The sequence below is a fragment of the Cricetulus griseus genome, chromosome 3 (genome assembly GCF_003668045.3).
Source record: "Cricetulus griseus strain 17A/GY chromosome 3, alternate assembly CriGri-PICRH-1.0, whole genome shotgun sequence".
Lineage (NCBI taxonomy): Eukaryota > Metazoa > Chordata > Mammalia > Rodentia > Cricetidae > Cricetulus > Cricetulus griseus.
Genome location: NC_048596.1, coordinates 106466521 through 106485090, shown reverse-complemented (window position 1 = coordinate 106485090; position 18570 = coordinate 106466521). Strand labels below are relative to the sequence as shown.

General features: G+C 44.4%; 1 protein-coding gene across 3 annotated transcripts in view; it reads right to left on the bottom strand.

Moving 5' to 3' along the window:
• Positions 1-13615, bottom strand: part of Ankrd42 (ankyrin repeat domain 42) — a 58131-nt gene extending 44516 nt beyond the window's left edge. For all 3 annotated transcript variants that reach the window (XR_004769137.1, XM_027407654.2, XM_027407652.2), the window contains exon 1: positions 12638-13615. Coding sequence is in view for 2 of the 3 variants with exons in the window: in XM_027407654.2 (XP_027263455.1) it covers positions 12638-12695 (58 nt within the window). In the remaining variant the exon portion in view is untranslated. The remainder of the gene's footprint in view (positions 1-12637) is intronic.
• Positions 13616-18570: the final 4955 nt, after the last annotated feature.

Below are 18570 nucleotides of genomic sequence, written 5' to 3'. Positions count from 1 at the left end.
ACTGGTCCCCCAAGAATGTTCAAGTTACTTGGGGGCTTTGGTAAATACTAGAGTTCAGTTTACCTTAATTCATGGCAACCCCAAAAAGTATAAGGGACAGTGAGCAACAGTGGATGGATATGGTAATAAGATAATATAAATAAAAGGGACTAAGCTGGTTCCTTGGATGGGGAGTTACTACTCCCAAGAGTATCTGGCATGTATTTCTCCACTGCAAGAAAACATTCTGGGGATGGATACATGTTGGGAGCCATAAGTTAAGGGGCCATTCAGAGCAGTGGAAAACTACAGGTCCTTGAAGGACTTGCCACCTGGCAATTGCCACCACTAGCTGTTCTATTCCTAAAAGAGATAAGCAGCTCCGAGGACAAGAAACATAGGAGGTTTTCAGGCAACAGGCATTTTTTAGATAGCCTTATGCAAAACACCAGGTGCACTAACTCCCTGTTCCCTCCTCAGTTCCTCCTCCATGCGGCCCCAAGGTCCATTCCGGGAGCCCCACGGCCAGCGGCCTTGCTCCCTTCTCCCTCCTCATTCCCTCCCTCTACATTCCCTCCTTGCCACATCCCTATTTAAGTCTTATTATTCCCTCAATAAAGTGAGACCTTGACAACAGAATCTTGCTTGGTCTCCTTTCTTTCTCTCGCCCATGATTCAGGCAGTACCTCTTCAGACCCTGGAATAACTGGACCCGAGGGACGGGTCAAGTGGCACCCGAACCAGTGACCTGAAGCACGGTTAAACTGTCGGATGGCAGACAGATACCCCGGGACAAAGAGGATCTTGCTGACTGCATAACTCGTGCACTTCATCAGGAGGAGGTAAGATGCCTATTCATTGCTGTCCCATTCTATCATGGGAACTCTAGTGTCTAAGGAGTTGCAATTTATAAGGGAACTCAAGACTATTCAGGGAAAAAAGAGTAAGAGTTAAGATGTGAGGAGCCGCATTCACATTTGCCATTACAAGATGGCGCTGACATCCACTGCCAGATCAAGTAAACAATGTTGGTGCGCATGTGCCCAGTGTTTTTCCACTTGCCTAGCCTTGCCTCTCCCGTGGCGTCATATAGGGTGATGAGTCATCCACCTATCCCAGCTGTACACGCACTGCTCGGAGCTTATGAGCTTTTATAAGGGGACGGGATTCTTGGCTCAGGGTCTCCCTAATCGGAAGCTGATCATCTGTCTCTCAATATGCATTAAAGCTTTACTACAGAAGGATCCGAATGTCCTGTGTCGTTCTTGCTGGCGAGACGATCTCGTGGGACATCTGGTGCCGAAACCTGGGAACTTGTTAACATCGCCAGCACCTTGGGAGACCCCTCGGAGGACGGGGCAGATTCAGAACTGCAGGGTGGTAAGTTCGAAGAGGTATGCTTAATCCTGATACCCCTTTTTTTGACTTTGGCCTTAATTTGTCACCACCATGGGATGGGTTAGTAGAAGCCTTAACTCTAGTCTTGATTATTCTTCTTTTGTTCATATTGGTCTTATATTGTGCTCATCATGGCTGATGTTTCAGTTCGCGACCAAGCTTACCCCAGGTAGCCGCCAGCATAATGGGCTCTTCACAATCTATAGTCACAGCCTTACAAATGGTTCTAAAACAGAGAGACCTAAAAATTGCTCCCCGAACACTCCAAAATTTTGTAAAGGAGGTGGATAGAATGGCGCCATGGTATGCCTGTTCCGGGTCCCTTACCGTGGCCTCCTGGAACAAATTAGGTAGAGATCTAGATAAAAAGCACATGAAAGGGGATCTTCGTCTAGGTACTAAGGCCATATGGAAATTAATTAAAAACTGTCTAGAGGATGACACTTGCCATCCCGAGGTAGCAGAGAGTCAAGAAACGCTTGAAGAGGTACAGGATAGTATGTCAAAAACTGAACAAGATGAGAGATTGGGAGCTCAAAAAAGGAAGGACATGTCTAAGAAAAAGGGCCCTCCCCAGGATACAAAAAAGGGAGGAGAGAAGAAAGGGGATGACCAGTCACACCCCGATAAATTTAAGAGAAATAAAGACTCAAAACCTAGTCTCTACCCTACGGTGAAACTAGAGGCCTTGGAGATGTATACTTGTTTTAAAATATTCTGTTTCCTGGTAGCCAGCCACATGCAACCTGGTCACATGACTGACTGGTTGCCATTTTGCTGAAGTTAAAAAAAAAGGATACTTAAACCGCCATCTTGACTAAAAGTGACCGCATGGAAATTAGAGGTACCATCTTAGAAACAAGTTTTTCAGTTAAGATTTAAAATGTTAATGCTTCTATATATTACAGAAAGACCTTAAGGGAATTTAAATTTCTTTTTAAAACCAGTTTTCAAATGTTTGATTTTATTAATGTTTATACTTAAAGAGCTTCAATTTAGAATTATTTTTAAGCAAAGCCTGACAATATAAAGTTCTTGTTTTATAAAAGATACTAATCTATTATAAGATGTTACAGTTTATATTTTTAGAAGTTAAATTTAGGATGTTGATAGCACACACCTTTAAGCTCAGGATGTTGGTGGCACACGCCTTTAAATTTAGGGCATTGATGGCACACGCCTTTAATCCCAACACTCGGGAATAAGAGGCGGATGGATCTTTATGAGTTCAAGGCCTGCCTGGTCCGGCAGATCGAATTCCAGGACAGGCTCCAAAGTCACAAAAAAACCCTGCCTCAAAAAAAAGTTAAGCTACTGTTTAAGAAATATAATGTAACTCTATATAGTTTTAAGTTCAACTATATTACAAAAATAAGACTTTACCTAGCCACCTGTATGCTTCTTAAAAACAGATAATGGGCCGACTTATACCTCTCAAAAGTTCCGACACTTCTACAGACAGATAGAGGTTACCCATCTGACTGGCCTACCTTATAACCCTCAAGGACAAGGCATTATGAAACGTGCCCATCGCACACTTAAGTCTTATTTAATCAAACAAAAGGAGGGAATGGGAGCATCCTTACCCTCGGTGCCAAGAGTTACAATATCCATGGCACTCTTTACCCTTAATTTTCTAAACATTGATGCTCAGGGCCATACTGCCGCCGAGCGCCATACCTCAGAACCTGAAAGGCCAAAAGAAATGGTAAAATGGAAAGATATCTTAACTGGTCTTTGGAGAGGCCCGGATCCTATTCTCATAAGATCCAGGGGAGCTATATGTGTTTTTCCACAGGACGAAGAGAATCCCCTGTGGATCCCAAAAAGACTCACCTGAAGAGCCCCTTCGGACCCTCAAAAGTCGGAACTCCACCTTCTCCCCTCAAATTAGTCGGGAGTTCAATGAGACCTTCCCAGGCTCTTCCTGGATTTCATCAGCAGTTTCTTATTTTAAGGAATGGGTGGGGGTGGGACTTTTTTGGCACAATTCTCCATAGTGGTGTGGTGTTTATGCTTGGGACTGTGTGTAGACTCAAAACCCAAACAAAAAAAAGATAAGGTAGTGGTTGCACAGGCACTCGCTGCCCTAGAGAATGGAATCTCCCCCGGCATTTGGCTAAGCATGTTGAGGCAACAGGTCACCGACTGCTCAGCTCCTACACCTCCGGAGGCTTGACCTCATTGCATGGAATAGAATGAGCAAGGTTCGGCAGGCTAAAAGAGTTACAAGGCTAAGCACTGCACAGAAAGGGCCTGCGGCTTTTCTTGTGGCTCTTCTGGGAGATATGTCATCTTACATAAAGGTTATATGTCATAATGCCCTTCCCCCAGAAAAAGATATAAGGACGTGTCTGGGCCTGCTCTGGACACAAATTCTGGAGTCCTACTCAAGACAAGGCCTGCATCCAGTTTTGGGGAGTTGACCTCTATCTCCACTCTACATTTGGCTGGCCTATAGCCTCTATGTTTCTATATAATTATATAGGGGGAGATGTGAGGAGCCGCACTCACATTCGCCATTACAAGATGGCGCTGACATCCGCTGCCAGATCAAGTAAACAACGTTGGTGCGCATGTGCCCAGTGTTTTTCCACTTGCCTAGCCTTGCCTCTCCCGTGGCGTCATATAGGGTGATGAGTCATCCACCTATCCCAGCTGTACACGCACTGCTCGGAGCTTATGAGCCTTTATAAGGGGACGGGATTCTTGGCTCAGGGGTCTCCCTAATCGGAAGCTGATCATCTCTCTCTCAATATGCATTAAAGCTTTACTACAGAAGGATCCGAATGTCCTATGTTGTTCTTGCTGGCGAGACGATCTCTCGGGACATTAAGAAGAAAGATTTAGTTCATTTTTTTGTTTTATTGATAAAACTTGTCCATGACTGGTCCTAACGGGATCAGACATAGCTCCCCAGACCTGGGAAAAGTTTGGGAGAGATTTAGGTAAGATGTATGAGACAAACCCAAAAAGTGTTCCTGAAGTTATTCTTAATTATTGGGCTCTTCTCAGGAACGTCATTCAGAGCCCTGAACTCGATGGTGAGAGGTCTTGCCTCTTGCTGACTGTTAAAGACTTCCTTCAGAAGTCGTGACCATTGTCATGTACAGAAGCCAATGACCGACCTTCCCCCATTCCTTCAGCCCACGCTCTAGCCTGGGGGTGGGGGGAGCTCTGCGTACTTGCAAGCCGCCCACAGCGGGGGACTGGGGGACTCGCTGGTCCGCTGGCTGCTGGCAGCATTTCTTACATTTCTTAGAGGCGGTCAAGCTTGGGGCTGCAACCTACAGCCTTGGGAGATGCCGCCATGGGTGATGGCTAGTCAGTGTATATAAATGCTATTGATACAGCCAGACAGAAACTGTTTTTGAGACTTATAAAGAAGAAAGGGCAACATATTTAAGCTTAGAATTGTTCAAATCTTGAATGCTCATATTTCAAGGATTTTAGGAGAAATTTCAACTAGGGATTTTTCTTTTCAACAAACTGATCATAACCTAGGAAAAAGGAGAAATGTGAGACGTATGCAAGTTATGAATGAACGGTGTGGCCACACCTGGAGGCGTGATGTGATTGTGAATTTATGAATACAGATGAATGGAAATGCCTAAATTGCCTTGGATATGATTAGAGATATTTACATTGCCTCAGATATTGTTTAAAAAATAACAAAATCACTTTAATAGGGTCAAAAATAGCATCCAGTTAATAAGTCAATGTCTTAACAGGAAAAATTATGATTTGAGCCCTAGGAGATAGTCAATTAAAAAGTTAGCAAAAGCCTATAGCATTAGATTAGAGACATGAGAAATCTATGGATGATTCTGTAAAATTTGGCAGATGAGAGGATAGAGGTCTTACTAAATTTTTATGGTTCAAAAGGAAAATCTAGAAAATAAAAGTTGATACATGATTTTAAAAAGGGTTTATAAAAAGCCTCAGGAGAGAGCCATCCTGTTAGATTCACAGCTTGAATGTGTCCTTGCTGATACAAAATCACCTTGCCCCCAACCCTAGCTTTCAATGGCGAGTCCTGCCACAGGGCATGGCCAATTCCCCTACATAGTGTCAATGCTTTGTAGCCCAATCTGTAGATCCTTTAAGATTAGAGTTTCCTGAAGCATATATTATTCATTATATGGATGATTTGTTAATTGCTGCTAAATCACAGATTTTAGCGCAAATTATTGCCCGCTCCCTAGTTCAGGTCCTGCAGTCCCAAGGCTTCAAGATACCCCCCGGAGAAAATTCAAATTTGCTATCCCTTCCTGTTTCTGGGATTTCAATTAGAACCAAGCCTACTCTTTACACAAAAAAAAATTCATATCAGGAGAAATAAATTGTGCTGCTTAAATGATTTTCAAAAGCTCCTTGGTAATATCAATTGGCTGCGCCCTTATGTTTGCCTCACAACGGGTGACCTCAAGCCTTTATTTGATATACTACAGGGGGACCCCGACCCTTGTTCCCCCAGAAAACTTACACCTGAGGCGGAGATGGCACTTATAAAAGCAGAAGAGGCCATCTCCCAGCAGAGCATGGGGTATTTTGACCCCGCTAAACCACTCTATTTGCTGGTCTTTTCCACTAGTTATATGCCCTCAGGCTTGTTGTGGCAGGAGCCTCATCCCCTCCTATGGATACATGCCCCAGCTATAGCATCTAAGATTTTGCCCCCTTATCCGCTCCTAGTGAGCCAGGTTTTTTTTTGTTGTTGTTTTTTTTTTTTTCAGGGATTGGCACCGCGATCTGGTACTTTGATTGCGACCCCGATATTATTGTCACCCCCTACACAAAGGAACAACTTGCCTGGCTACAACAGAGACAGGAGGAATGGACGGTGTTACTCACTGGATATTCTGGAAAAATTGATAATCATATGCCAGGAGACAGGCTTGTCCAGTTCCTTAATGTTACCCCCTTTATTTTCCTAAAACAGACACGCTTGCAGCTCCTCCCCGGAGCCATGGTTATTTTCATTGATGGTTCAAGTAACGGAAAGGCTTCCTACGTACTTAATAATCAAGTTTATTCTATTGACACCCCGTATTGTTCTGCACAATTGGTTAAATTGTTTGCAGCTTTTACTGTCTTTTCCTTATTTAGTCAGGTGGAGTTTAATTTGTTTTCTGACAGCCATTATGTAGTGAGAGCCCTACAGGTTCTTGAAATGGTGCCCACTATTCAGCCTATCACACCCACATTTCAGTTATTTTTTAGAATTCAGAAATTACTCAGAGCTCGTGCACACCCCTTTTTTGTAGGCCATATCCGTGCACACTCTGGCCTACCTGGTCCTTTATCACAAGGAAATAAATTAGCTGATCGGGGAACTCGACTAATCATGTGAGTATCTCTGCCAAACCCCATACAGGAGGCCCAGACAGCTCATTCTCTCCATCATCTTAATGCCTCTACTCTACGCCATAGGTTCAACATCACCCGAGAACAGGCCAGACAAATTGTCAAAAACTGTAAAAACTGTGTGACCTTCCTACCAGAACCCCACACAGGAGTCAACCCCCGAGGATTAATTCCAGGAGAATTGTGGCAAATGGACGTTACACATGTCCCCTCCTTTGGAAGGCTTAAGTTTGTACATGTCACTGTTGATACATACAGTGGCTTCTTGTATGCGACCGCCCAGACAGGAAAGGCCACTAAACAGGTCATTTCCCATTTATTTCTTACATTCTCGGTTATGGGCCAGCCCAAGATTTTAAAAACTGATAATGGACCTGGATATACCAGCCAAGCTTTTAAAAGGTTCTGTGGTCAAATGGGAATTGTACATCGCACAGGTATCCCCTTTAACCCACAAGGTCAAGACATCGTTGAGCGTGCCAATCAGACGCTTAAACACACATAGCCAAGTTGATGGGCCAGGAGACCCTCTACTCAATCAAGGGTAATGCCAAAACAGTCTTGGCCCATGCTCTTTTTGTGCTAAATTTCTTGTCCTTGGACGATCAAGGACACTCAGCAGCTGATAGACTATGGCACCCCTCCACTCAGCCCACCAGGACAAAGACAGGCACTCTGGAAGGATCCCATAAAAGGGACCTGGGAAGGGCCTGACCCTGTGCTCATATGGGGCAAAGGACATGCCTACATATATGAAACCTCAGCACAAAATGCCAGATGGCTCCCGAGCGCCTGGTGAAATTGCATAACCCACCCAGGGCAAACCAACCCTGAGGAAAAATTCTCCTTTTCTAGATGTCACCTAGGAACCAAAGAAAAAAAGGACGACACTTCCTCTTCTGGATGTGGATAACATTTGAGGTGGTAAGAATGGCGAATGCTTCCCCTTACCAGATCTTTAATTTCACCTGGCAAATTATGAGGCCAGAAATGTTGCTAACTCCTCATTATCCGTGGGTCCCAGCCCTAAATTCGACCCTCTAGAGGCAGATCTCTGCAGATTGGCCATGGGAACACACGATTCCTGGGGATTAAGCACCCAGTTCCTCCCATTGGAGGTAGCCCCTCAAGGGTACCACCAGGCTGGTACTGCAGGATGTTTAGATCCAGGACAAAGACAGCTTTTAAATAACGTACCCATATATGTTTGTCCTGGAATCTCCCACAGAAATCGATCCCTAGTAACAAAATGCGGGCTCTCTGTTGATTTTTATTACGCCTCCTGGAGCTGTGAGACCACGGGAGACACATACTGGAATCCTTCCTCCAGCTGGGATTTTATTACAGTTAAAAGGAAAATTCCCAGCTCAAAAGAGGCTGCCCGCACCAGGTTGTGCTATACTGATTCCCCTACCAAGGGATGGTGCAACCCCCTAAATATTTCTTTCGCAGAACCAGGAAGGAGATATGATTGGGCCAACTCTAGGGGGCTGGAATGGGGACTTCGTGTATACTGGCTAGGTCAAGACATTGGTTTAATCTTTAAGATAAAACTAATAAAATCTGTTCCCCGGGCTCAGATGATAGCGATGGGCCCCAACACAGTTTTGCATGGCGCATTCCCTAAAGCTGCCACAGTTTTACGTGACTCACTCCCTAAAACTGCCCGCCCCTCGAGCCTCCCTGCTATAGTAAGTTCCTCTATCTACACCACGATTTTTCAGCCCATGTTACCCCAAGGACCTGCTTCCTCAGCGAAACTCATTCTATCCATGGTAAATGCTTCTGCTTTAGCCTTGCAGTCCCTTAATAATTCTCGCTATCAGGAATGCTGGATTTGCTTTTCCCCTCGGCTGCCCTTCTATGAGGGCATGCTGACTTTCGAAAACCTTATCTTCACTAATGAGACTTCCTCACTAAGCTGGCATTCCGTGAACCATGAGGGCTTGACCTTAAGTCAGATCTCAGAAAAAGGCCTCTGTATTAGAGGACCGGAACTCCATTTCCCAGAACCCTTACAGCCAATGTGCAACCAAACTATCTTTATTAGCCAGTCATCTACATATGTAGCTGCACCTGATGGAACTTATTTTGCTTGCTTTCTGGGACTCACCACCTACATTATTGCTGCCCAGTTTTTACATGAACGCGATTATTGTGCACTTGTCCAACTGATGCCTCGCTTATCCATACATGACCCTGAAGACCTCCTCCCAATATGGGAGGGGGGTGATGAAAGGTCTGGACAGAAAAGAAAACCTATTTCAGCCATTACCCTGGCTGTCATTTTAGGACTTGGAGCTGCAGGAGCAGGGACAGGGATAGCCTCCCTCATCACCTCTAAACAGCAATATGCACAACTGTCTATGGCAGTGGACAAAGATATAAAGGAATTACAAACAGGATTACAAAACGTAAAAGACTCATTGGTCTCTCTATCTGAGGTGGTGTTACAAAATAGGAGAGGTCTTGACCTTGTCTTTCTTAAAGAAGGCAGCCTATGTGCAGCTCTTAAAGAGGAATGCTGTTTTTATAAGGATAAGACTGGACTGGTACAAGACAGCACAGAGAAAGTAAAAACTAACCTAGAAATTAGGAAAAAACAGAGGGAGCAACAAGAATCATGGTATGAGAACTGGTTCTCTACTTCTCCCTGGCTATCAACTCTTTTGCCAAGTATTCTGGGACCCCTTATGGGTCTACTCCTCCTTATATCATTCGGCCCTTGGGCCTTTGCACAACTAACCAGATTTGTTAAGACACAGATCGATGCCATGACTAAGGAGCCTGTTACGTTCACTACAATCGCCTCCAGACACTGGATTTAGAGGTAGCTGAGGAACCAGAACTGACGGAGGAATTGACAGAGCCTGCGAGAGCCCTTGACTTTTCCTCTTTACGCACCCCAGCCTATGCGCCTTGGAATCCGTGGTGCGTTTTGACTGGAACAGCATGCCCCTGACCCCACTTCCCTTTCTTTTCCTTTTTTGACCCCAGTAACCGCTAGCCACACCAGATCAGTAAGTTTGCCGTTCGTTGCCTGCCCTGACAGCCTGGAGTTAATAGGTCTGGCCTTGATCCCTCCTCCCCACATCCAGGGCAGGATACTCAATGACAGGAGCCTGAGGGACCCTCTGATGGATAGCACCCGCCATACAGAGGCCGTAGAGGCCTGCTCAACGGGCATGGTGCCAGAGAGAGGGACACAACCCCTCAGTTGTCCTAAGACAGGGGTCCTGACACAATAACATGACGCTTCATCATAATAAAGGAAAGGGGGAGATGTTGGGAGCCATAAATTAAGGGGCCATTCAGAGCAGTGGAAAACTACAGGTCCTTGAAGGACTTGCCACCTGGCAATTGCCACCACTAGCTGTTCTATTCCTGGAAGAGATAAGCAGCTCCGAGGACAAGAAACATAGGAGGTTTTCAGGCAATGGGCATTTTTTAGATAGCCTTATGCAAAACACCAGGTGCACTAACTCCCTGCTCCCTCCTCAGTTCCTCCTCCATGCAGCCCTGAGGTCCATCCCGGGAGCCCCACGGCCAGCGGCCTTACTCCCTTCTCCCTCCTCACTCCCTCCCTCTACATTCCCTCCTTGCCACATCCCTATTTAAGTCTTATTCCCTCAATAAAGTGAGACCTTGACAACAGAATCTTGCTTGGTCTCCTTTCTTTCTCTCGCCCATGATTCAGGCAGTACCACTTTGGGGGAGTAGTGCCTAAGAGTGCTAACAGTGAAGCCAGTCATGTGTAGTCAGGCAAGATGGCAACATGGGAATTTGCCCACTGGAGTACGGTGGTGGTGTTGAAACACCCAGAGGGGCTGCCCAGGGGCCATAATAAAGTTACAAAAATCACTATAGAATTCAAAAGGGTAGAGAGTGAACCCTTTCAACAGTTCCATAAAGCCTGTAAAAAAAAAAAAAGCCAGCTTGCTCCTAGAGTACAACTGAGAATTATAGAGAGCTAAATGGGGTAGTTCTCCCTGTTGATACTGTTGTGCAAATATTGTTCAACTGAACAACTAGTACAAGCAACGGAGTCTTTCCATTCTGTATTGGACCTTGCTTAAATTTGACTCACCTATTTCATGGTGAATTTCTAGGGTGGGGCACCCCACCCAGTGTCAGGGATGGGGTAACCCAGTGTCAGGGATGGGGTACCTCCTAGTGAGTTGTTGCCCAGGGAAGTCCCTGAGGCTCCACAAACAATAAAAGTTATTGCTACTAAAATTGGTCATATGCCAGAACTTTTGATAAGACTCTGTTGCTGAAGACACAGCATGTACCATGCTTTAACTGTAGGTCATAGAGAAATTAAGCTTGGACTGAACTGAAAACTCCCACCCTGACTCTGGCTTTTGTAGTGCCAGTGGAGGCAAGGCAGACTGCTGATAGAGAACCCTCTTGCTTGGCTATGAATTCTGTATATTAAAGTACTGATATGCAAGGCAAGGTGTGCCTGCTTGTGAAAAAGTGGCTCAGCTATCATGGGTAAAACCAACAGCCTTCCATTTGGATTTAAGGCCCATTCCACAAAGAGGAGTTCATGTCTGGTACTGTAAGCCAGTACAAAACCTGTGGCTTGGCAGGTCATGTCCAAAAAAAGAAAACAACTTTTTGATTTTTCTAGATGGATGTGATGCGCTTGTCAAACTGCCCTCTGAACATCTGTTTATGCCCATAGATCATGGTTGTTGTCAGCCTCAACTCATAACCACTGGTACAGCTCCTGAGCAGGCAACTGTTACTTCCACAATAGTGGCCTATTTCTTAATCATAGGTAGACACCTGTTAGTCACCCCTTCCAAGGTCCAAGGATCACTGGGAAAGAGGGTATGGAAAGAATGTAAGAAGTGGAGGAAGGCGTGATAAAACTGAAAGATTTCATCCTACAGGAAGCTCCTTAAGGAAGAAGGTACACAACTCAAAATAGCTTTTATATTTTTTAACGGTTTTAGGAAGTCCCTAAAGCTGACCAGACTCACTGGGCTTCTCCCTGATAGAGGAAACAATAAAAGCTTAGAGTCCCTCTCAGACCAAAGGAAGAATTAGCTGCTGCAAAGAGGAGTCTCAGACAATCTGAGCTGCAAAAAGGCTCTAAGAGGAACAGAGAGAGAGAGGGAGAGGGAGAGAGAGAGAGAGAGAGAGAGAGAGAGAGAGAGAGAGAGAGCGCACAAAGATAGCTGCCTGGAAGAAGTTCAGACCAGTGACTATAGGAAACGACACTCTCCAACCTGTTGGGCTGCCTGCAGGCTGTGCAGGGTGCTCTAGGTTTCCCAGCTTTTGTGAGCTGTCACCCGTGTTGGGGTGAGCGTTGGTGATGAAGTAGTCTTTAAGTCCTTTCCTATAACTTCTCACCCATATTCCTGTAAGTAACCACAATAAAACTCATTGGTTCACCAAAATGGAGTTTGGTGTTATCCAGAACTTTGGTCTGTTGTGGGATCCCTTTCTGGGGGTGAGTAAACATGTGTGTTTCGTATCCCCAGGAAAAGTTTTGCCACACAACACCCATCTCACAAACAGGAGGAGGAAAAAGAAAAAAAAAAAAAACATAAAGGGAGCTCCAACAGAATGACAATTAGAAAACTAGATAAATCTCATTTGTCATCTCCACAGTATCCAAAGCTGCAGAAAAGAACTTACAAAGATACATAATATTTAACAAATGATGTTTGAATTGAGTAAGATGACCGACAGACAAATGATGTGGATATAAAGAAGGAAAACTCAAATAAGGGAATATAGGGAATTGGTGAAAATAAAGGGGGAAGGAGGAGTGACAATAGAAAACGAAAATTGCCAGCAAGAGATCGGGCTGATGCCCCTCAAGTAGGAAAAGTTTTGTGGCCAAGACAAGGAATGACAACTAAAGTATGTGACTCACATGAATCTGCAGTCTCCCTAGAGGACTTGGAGGGGCCTGAATTGGCCACATGAGGCATGGTACAGTTCTTCGCCCTCGGACTTGGACTCTGGGGAGGAGTGGAGCCCAGGCCCCTGCTGCTGCGTCGGTCTTCACTTGCTCCCACGCATGGGTCACTGCTGCTGCAGCAACTGAATTCCTCGTCGTTGGCCGGGGGCCCACGATCCTCCCTTCTCTCCCAAGAGCTCCTAAAGCGGGAATCTTCTTCGCTTTCTCTCTCCCAGAAGCCACTGAGGCGGCGGCTGGCGTCTTCACGGATGCTCACCCTAGAGGCGTCACTGGCCTCATAGCTCAGGTCATCACTTACTCCTCCCCAAAAACTACTGGGGCAGTGACTGCCGTCGACACTTACTCCTTCACAAAAACCGCTGAGGTCGTCACTGCTGCCTCTGTCCCCCGAGTCGCTGGTTCGGGGCCCTCGGGCTTCAGGGACGCCCACACAGCCGTCTTCGCTGACAGCTCTCCTCGAGTCGCGGGGATTCGGGCCCGCGTCGCTGCCGCGTTGGCCGCTGTCACCTCTCACAGCCACCCATGGGCTGCTCTGCCGATGTCCATCGTGTCCCCTAACTCTCTCCTGAGAGACACTGCGGTGCGGGCCTAGGTCTTCACCGATTCTTCTCGAGTCCCTGCGGGAAAAGCCGCCGTCCTCACCTACTTTTCCCGAGGAGACCCTGGAGCAGCGGTCCCCTTCTTCGAGTTTTTTTTCTCTGGGGTTGAGCCGACAGGATCCCTGCTCCTCCACCACCCTCTCCCTGGACCCGGCGCCGAGGTAGCCGTGCGGGCCGCGGATGGCACATGGGCGGCGGCTGGAGCGGAGGCCGCTGTCTTCGCTGTTCTGTACCCGGCCGTGGCGGCGGCCGCCGTCCGCCGGAACGCTCTCCTCAGAGTGGTTTTCCAGCGTCTCAGTTCCTGCAGCCTGGAGGGAGCGGTGGCGGGGCCGTCGCCTTGGAAACAAGTAAACTTCCGGTGTGTGGTCACTTCCGTATCCTTTATGCCTACGTCACTTCCTGCTTCCTTCCTTTCACCTTTTTCGAGGCTTCGCCTAAGGAAAGCCGTGGGACGCTAGGTACCGAGTGGTTTTCGGTGGTTTTTTTTTTGATTTATTCTGTTTTGTTTTGCTTGCTCAGTCTCACAAGAGCCTATCGAGACCTGCCTCTGGAACATCCTGTCGTGGATCTCGCCCCCCAGTGGAGGTCTCAGGACTGCGGTTCGCGTAGCTGACCTGTGCGCCGCGCCTGCGGGGCCTTTTCGTCCTTGGCAAGCCTGGTATACTATGTCAGTGCTGGTTTGGAAGAAAATCTGTTTTTACACAATGGCTTCGCAAACAGAGAAAAATGCCTAAAGGGGCGGTAGCAGGTGCAGTCCCTGTCATTATTAAGTGCGTGCTCCGTGTCAGGCTTTGTTCGTTTGTTAGGTGTCATCCCCAGTTTGCAGGTCGACACTTGAGATTCAGTAGTTTGCTAAAGCCAAACAGCAGGTAAGTTCTAAAAACAGCAGTTGTTAGTCCGAAGACGACTCCAGTCCTACTTTAAATGCAACGTTTCCTTCACTATAACATTTTTTAACTGAACGAAACCTTTCCAACAACGTTGCTCAACATGTATTCTTCCACTTAAGTTCTACGAATGTATGCAAATTTTGGCTAGCCGCTGAGAATATAGAAACTTTAAGCATCGTCCCTATAGCTTGCAATTCTCAGTGGTCCCGTTCCCCCCCACCTATCCTCAACCCTCCCCTGGAGCTGAGGACCAAACCCAGGACCTTGCACAAGCGCTCTATCACTGAGCCAAATCCCCAACCGCTCAGTTTGATTTTTCCGTATGCTTATCACACATGCATTCTCCTGTCAAGAGTAATGAGTTGGGGGTCCTCTAAACGAACTTTTTCATTTCTCTGCCTCTGAATGTGTCATTTGCCCTCTAGAAACTATTCTATCCTCTCCATGGTTATGTTCTCTGAACACATTTGAAAAATATCTGACCATATACCTTCTCTCTTGAGGTAAATTGATTTTCTCTACCATAGCGTTTTAAATAGTGGTAACTGACATTTCTTGGGTTTATATGACCAGTCTAACATTGTATTCAGTGCTTTGTACTAGTTTTATTGTTGCTAAACCTTGACTATTTTTCATTTTTATTTTTAAAAGCATCAAATTGCTTGAGGATACACAGTAAGTAGTTAATACCTACGTTAGTATTCCTACCACATCCTTGATTTTTTTGTTTGTTTTTGCACATTACCCTCAACACCTGATTTCCCCAAGCCTTTATTAGATTATATCACACATTGTAATCACCTAATTAACATTTGGTTTTAACCCCTTCCTAATGAGGTGAACCTTCTGGAAGGTAAGCATTCAATCTTCAACATCTGGGTGTTCCTGGCATCTAGAATATTTACTTCAAGAGAAGAGCTACTCAGCAGCTACTGTGTTGTTGAGTGTGGGTTGGTCTAATTGTTCGGTGAGTGAACTGATAGGCTGCAAACAAAGTTTTTTCACTGTTGGAAGAGGATATAGGATTAGTCATTCCAGTCTAATTTTTCTTTTTCTTTTTAGAACTGGGGCAATTGAGACCTCTTGTGAGACAGGTATTTACTGAATTACTGAATTACATATGTGAAACTAGTGTCTATGACAATTGAACTGCAAATCATTTTAAACCTAATCTGTATTGTGTTTATTTCTTACAGATGAAGAAACAGGTCACATTTGATCAGGATGACATTAGTAGGACTTGGGGATTTGGAACCTACTATGACTAACTCTAAACTAACACAGTGCTTATAGCTACTACAAATAGTAAAGGCTCAATTTCTGGGCTATGCTATATAGAATAGATGAGCCTACACAATGGACACAGCAAATCTGAGAAAGAAAAGAAGAGAAAACAGTGTTGGAAACAAGGGGAGCATGTTACAGATAATAGAGGTTTTTTAAAAAATCAAAAATGATTTTACACAACCTATACTAAAATTTGGCAAATTGACTTCAATAATTTAGGAAAATACAGATATCCAAAAGTTGGCTCAAGAACTCTATCATCATAAAAGAATAACCTAATCTATCCTTGGCAAATATCACGAGGTGAAAAGTAGGACAGAATACTTACCAAATATGAAGCTAACATATTCATAATTCAAAAATTTAAATATAAATTACCTATGAACCAGTGACTAGATAAAGTCTTCTAAATACCTTGCTCAGATAACTATAGTAACTGTAACACTTTACAGTTAGAGTAAGAAATTCCATAAGAGAATGGCTAAGTAAGTTTTACAAAATTTATAAGATGGTGTACAGAGACAAAAAGATGATTCAGCCTGTAAAAAGTGCTTAATGACCTGTGTTGGATCCCTGAAAACACACATAATGGTGGGAGAGAAGTGACTGAAGCAAGTTGTCCTCTGACCTCTGCACACATGCTGTAGCACATATGCACTCATTCTCCAATGATGTAAACACTCAAAATAATTTTTAAAGGGATGGAAAATCTAAAAAAAAAATAGTGGTAGACATGCACTCTACAGGCATTAATTCATGTTATAATGCAGTGGAGAACAAAAGAGAGAAAATGCATGTAATCTCACTTTTTAAAAAACTTTAAAAAAAAAAACTCCTTAGAAAATTTTAAGTTTGGAAAGAACCCATACCAAATTGAGTGATTCCATTATAGACCACAAAAAGGAGTCATGGAAATACATAATATAAAAAATAAGCAAATAAAAAGATGCACTATCATATAAAGCAGATGATAGTTTTAAAAGTAATGGTCCATAATTAAGATAAGGAAAAACACATTGGTTTTGGCAGTTGTTGATACAGCAGTTTTAATAAAACTATCAAGATACAAAATCAGATGGCATAGGATTTCAAGGTAAGTTGACAGTAAGTTCAGTTTTTCAATTGAAGCAAGGCAAGTTCATACTGGAGTGGACATATCAACATTCCAGACAATAGGAATTGTTTTCAGACAGGAAGCTATAATTCTAGTTAGTAATGATTAGTTATCCACACCTGGTTTGTTTTTAATTGTTCTTTTTAAAATTTTTTATTTGTATGGGATTTTTGTCTGCGTATCATATTGTGCCTGGTCCCTTCATAGGCCAGAAGAGAGAATTTAAACCCTGGGGTCTGGAGCTGCCATGTTGATGCTGGGATCCAAACTGGAGTCAAGAAGAGCAGCCAGTTTTCTTAACTACTGAGCCATCTCTAGCTCTCAAGTGTTTTTCTAAAGTGAGATAAGACAAGTGGATCTCCTATAAATCAGCTCTAGGCATTATTCTAGAGAGTGGGGCCAGCTTAGAGCAACTTGATTTTGTCCTAGTGTGCTCATAAACATTTTAAAAATAAGACAGTTTCACTGTTTTGCCCAAACTCCCTGGGCTCAAGTGATTTTCTTGTCTGATTCTCCCAAATAGCTAGGACCATGCCATTGCAGCCTGTTTTGTCTCTTCAAGACACACCTCTCCCTTTGATGCCCTCTACCATGTCCTTGCCTTGGACATCCTATGCACAATTTTTGGCTCTTGATTTACTCTTTGTTTGCTGAATAACATTCAACCTCAAGGAACTGACCCTGTTTTGAATTAGAGAACTACTATCATACTAGTTGAGGCCACCTTTTTGCCTTAATTTTAATTCATTCTGTGGGTGAAGAAGAGCTCATGTGGAAGTCAGAGAACGACTTGTGGGAGCCCTTCCATTACATGGTTCTTTGGTGTCAGCACCCTTACCAGCTGATCATCTTGCTGGCCCACAAGTTGAAGCTGTTCTTGACAACAGCCTCCTAATTTTTTATTCCTCTCCCTGCCCATTTTCTCACTTTGTGGCTCAAACAGAGCTTTACACGTAAAGAAATGTTCTACCAGTGTACAGCCTCAGCCCCTATCTGACATAGGGCTCATATAGTCTAGACTGGCTTTTTAACTTTGGACTGGGATTATTCCGCACCTGGTCTATTTATCTCCTCTGCAGGCATCCTTAGACTCCTGAGAATTTCCTGAATAATTTTTATTAACTTTTTTTTGTTTTTGTTTTGTTTTTTGAGACAGGGTTTCTCTGTGTAGCTTTGGAGCCTATCCTGGCACTCGCTCTGGAGACCAGGCTGGCCTCAAACTCAAAGAGATCCACCTGCCTCTGCCTCCCAAGTGCAGGGATTAAAGGCGTGCGCCAGCAACGCCCAGCCTTTAACCTTTTTTTAATGTACTTTTTTGATATAGCTACAATGCCAGCTACTCAATGAGAAATTAAATAGAAAAAAATCCTCCTTAGGCACTCATGCATAAAATCTTTACAGTAAAGTTGAAATTTTTGAAACCACATAGTTTATCTTCTAAAGTGAGATTTTAGGTTGATTTTACAATGTAATGTTCCTATGTAAAACTTTGATGTTTTGGAAATTACAAACCAATCACACTAAATCCTTCCCAATAGGCTAGGGAAGGCTGGAGAGATGGCTCAGCAGTTAACAAGCACTAGCTGCTCTCCCAGAGGACCTGGGTTCAACTCCCAGCACCCACATGACAGCTCACAGTTGTCTGCAACACCTAGGGGATCTGGCTCCCCCATACAGGCATGCAGGCGAACACCAATGTATGTAAAATAAATTATCAAAAAGAGCACAGACTGCTCTTGCAGAAAACCCAGTCTGGGTCCTAGTGTCCACACAGCAGCTTACATGTGGGTGCAACTCCAGTTCCAAGGGATCTAATGCCCTCTTCTAGCCTCCTTGGGCACCATGTATACAGATGATGCACCGGCATAAAACAGATTTAAAAAAAAAAATGTAACATTCAAACTGAATTCTCCAATGGTAACCCTATCTGTGTGCATTCCATTCTTAGTTACTCTACACCCACTTCTTTGGACTATTCCTTAATAATTCGCCAAT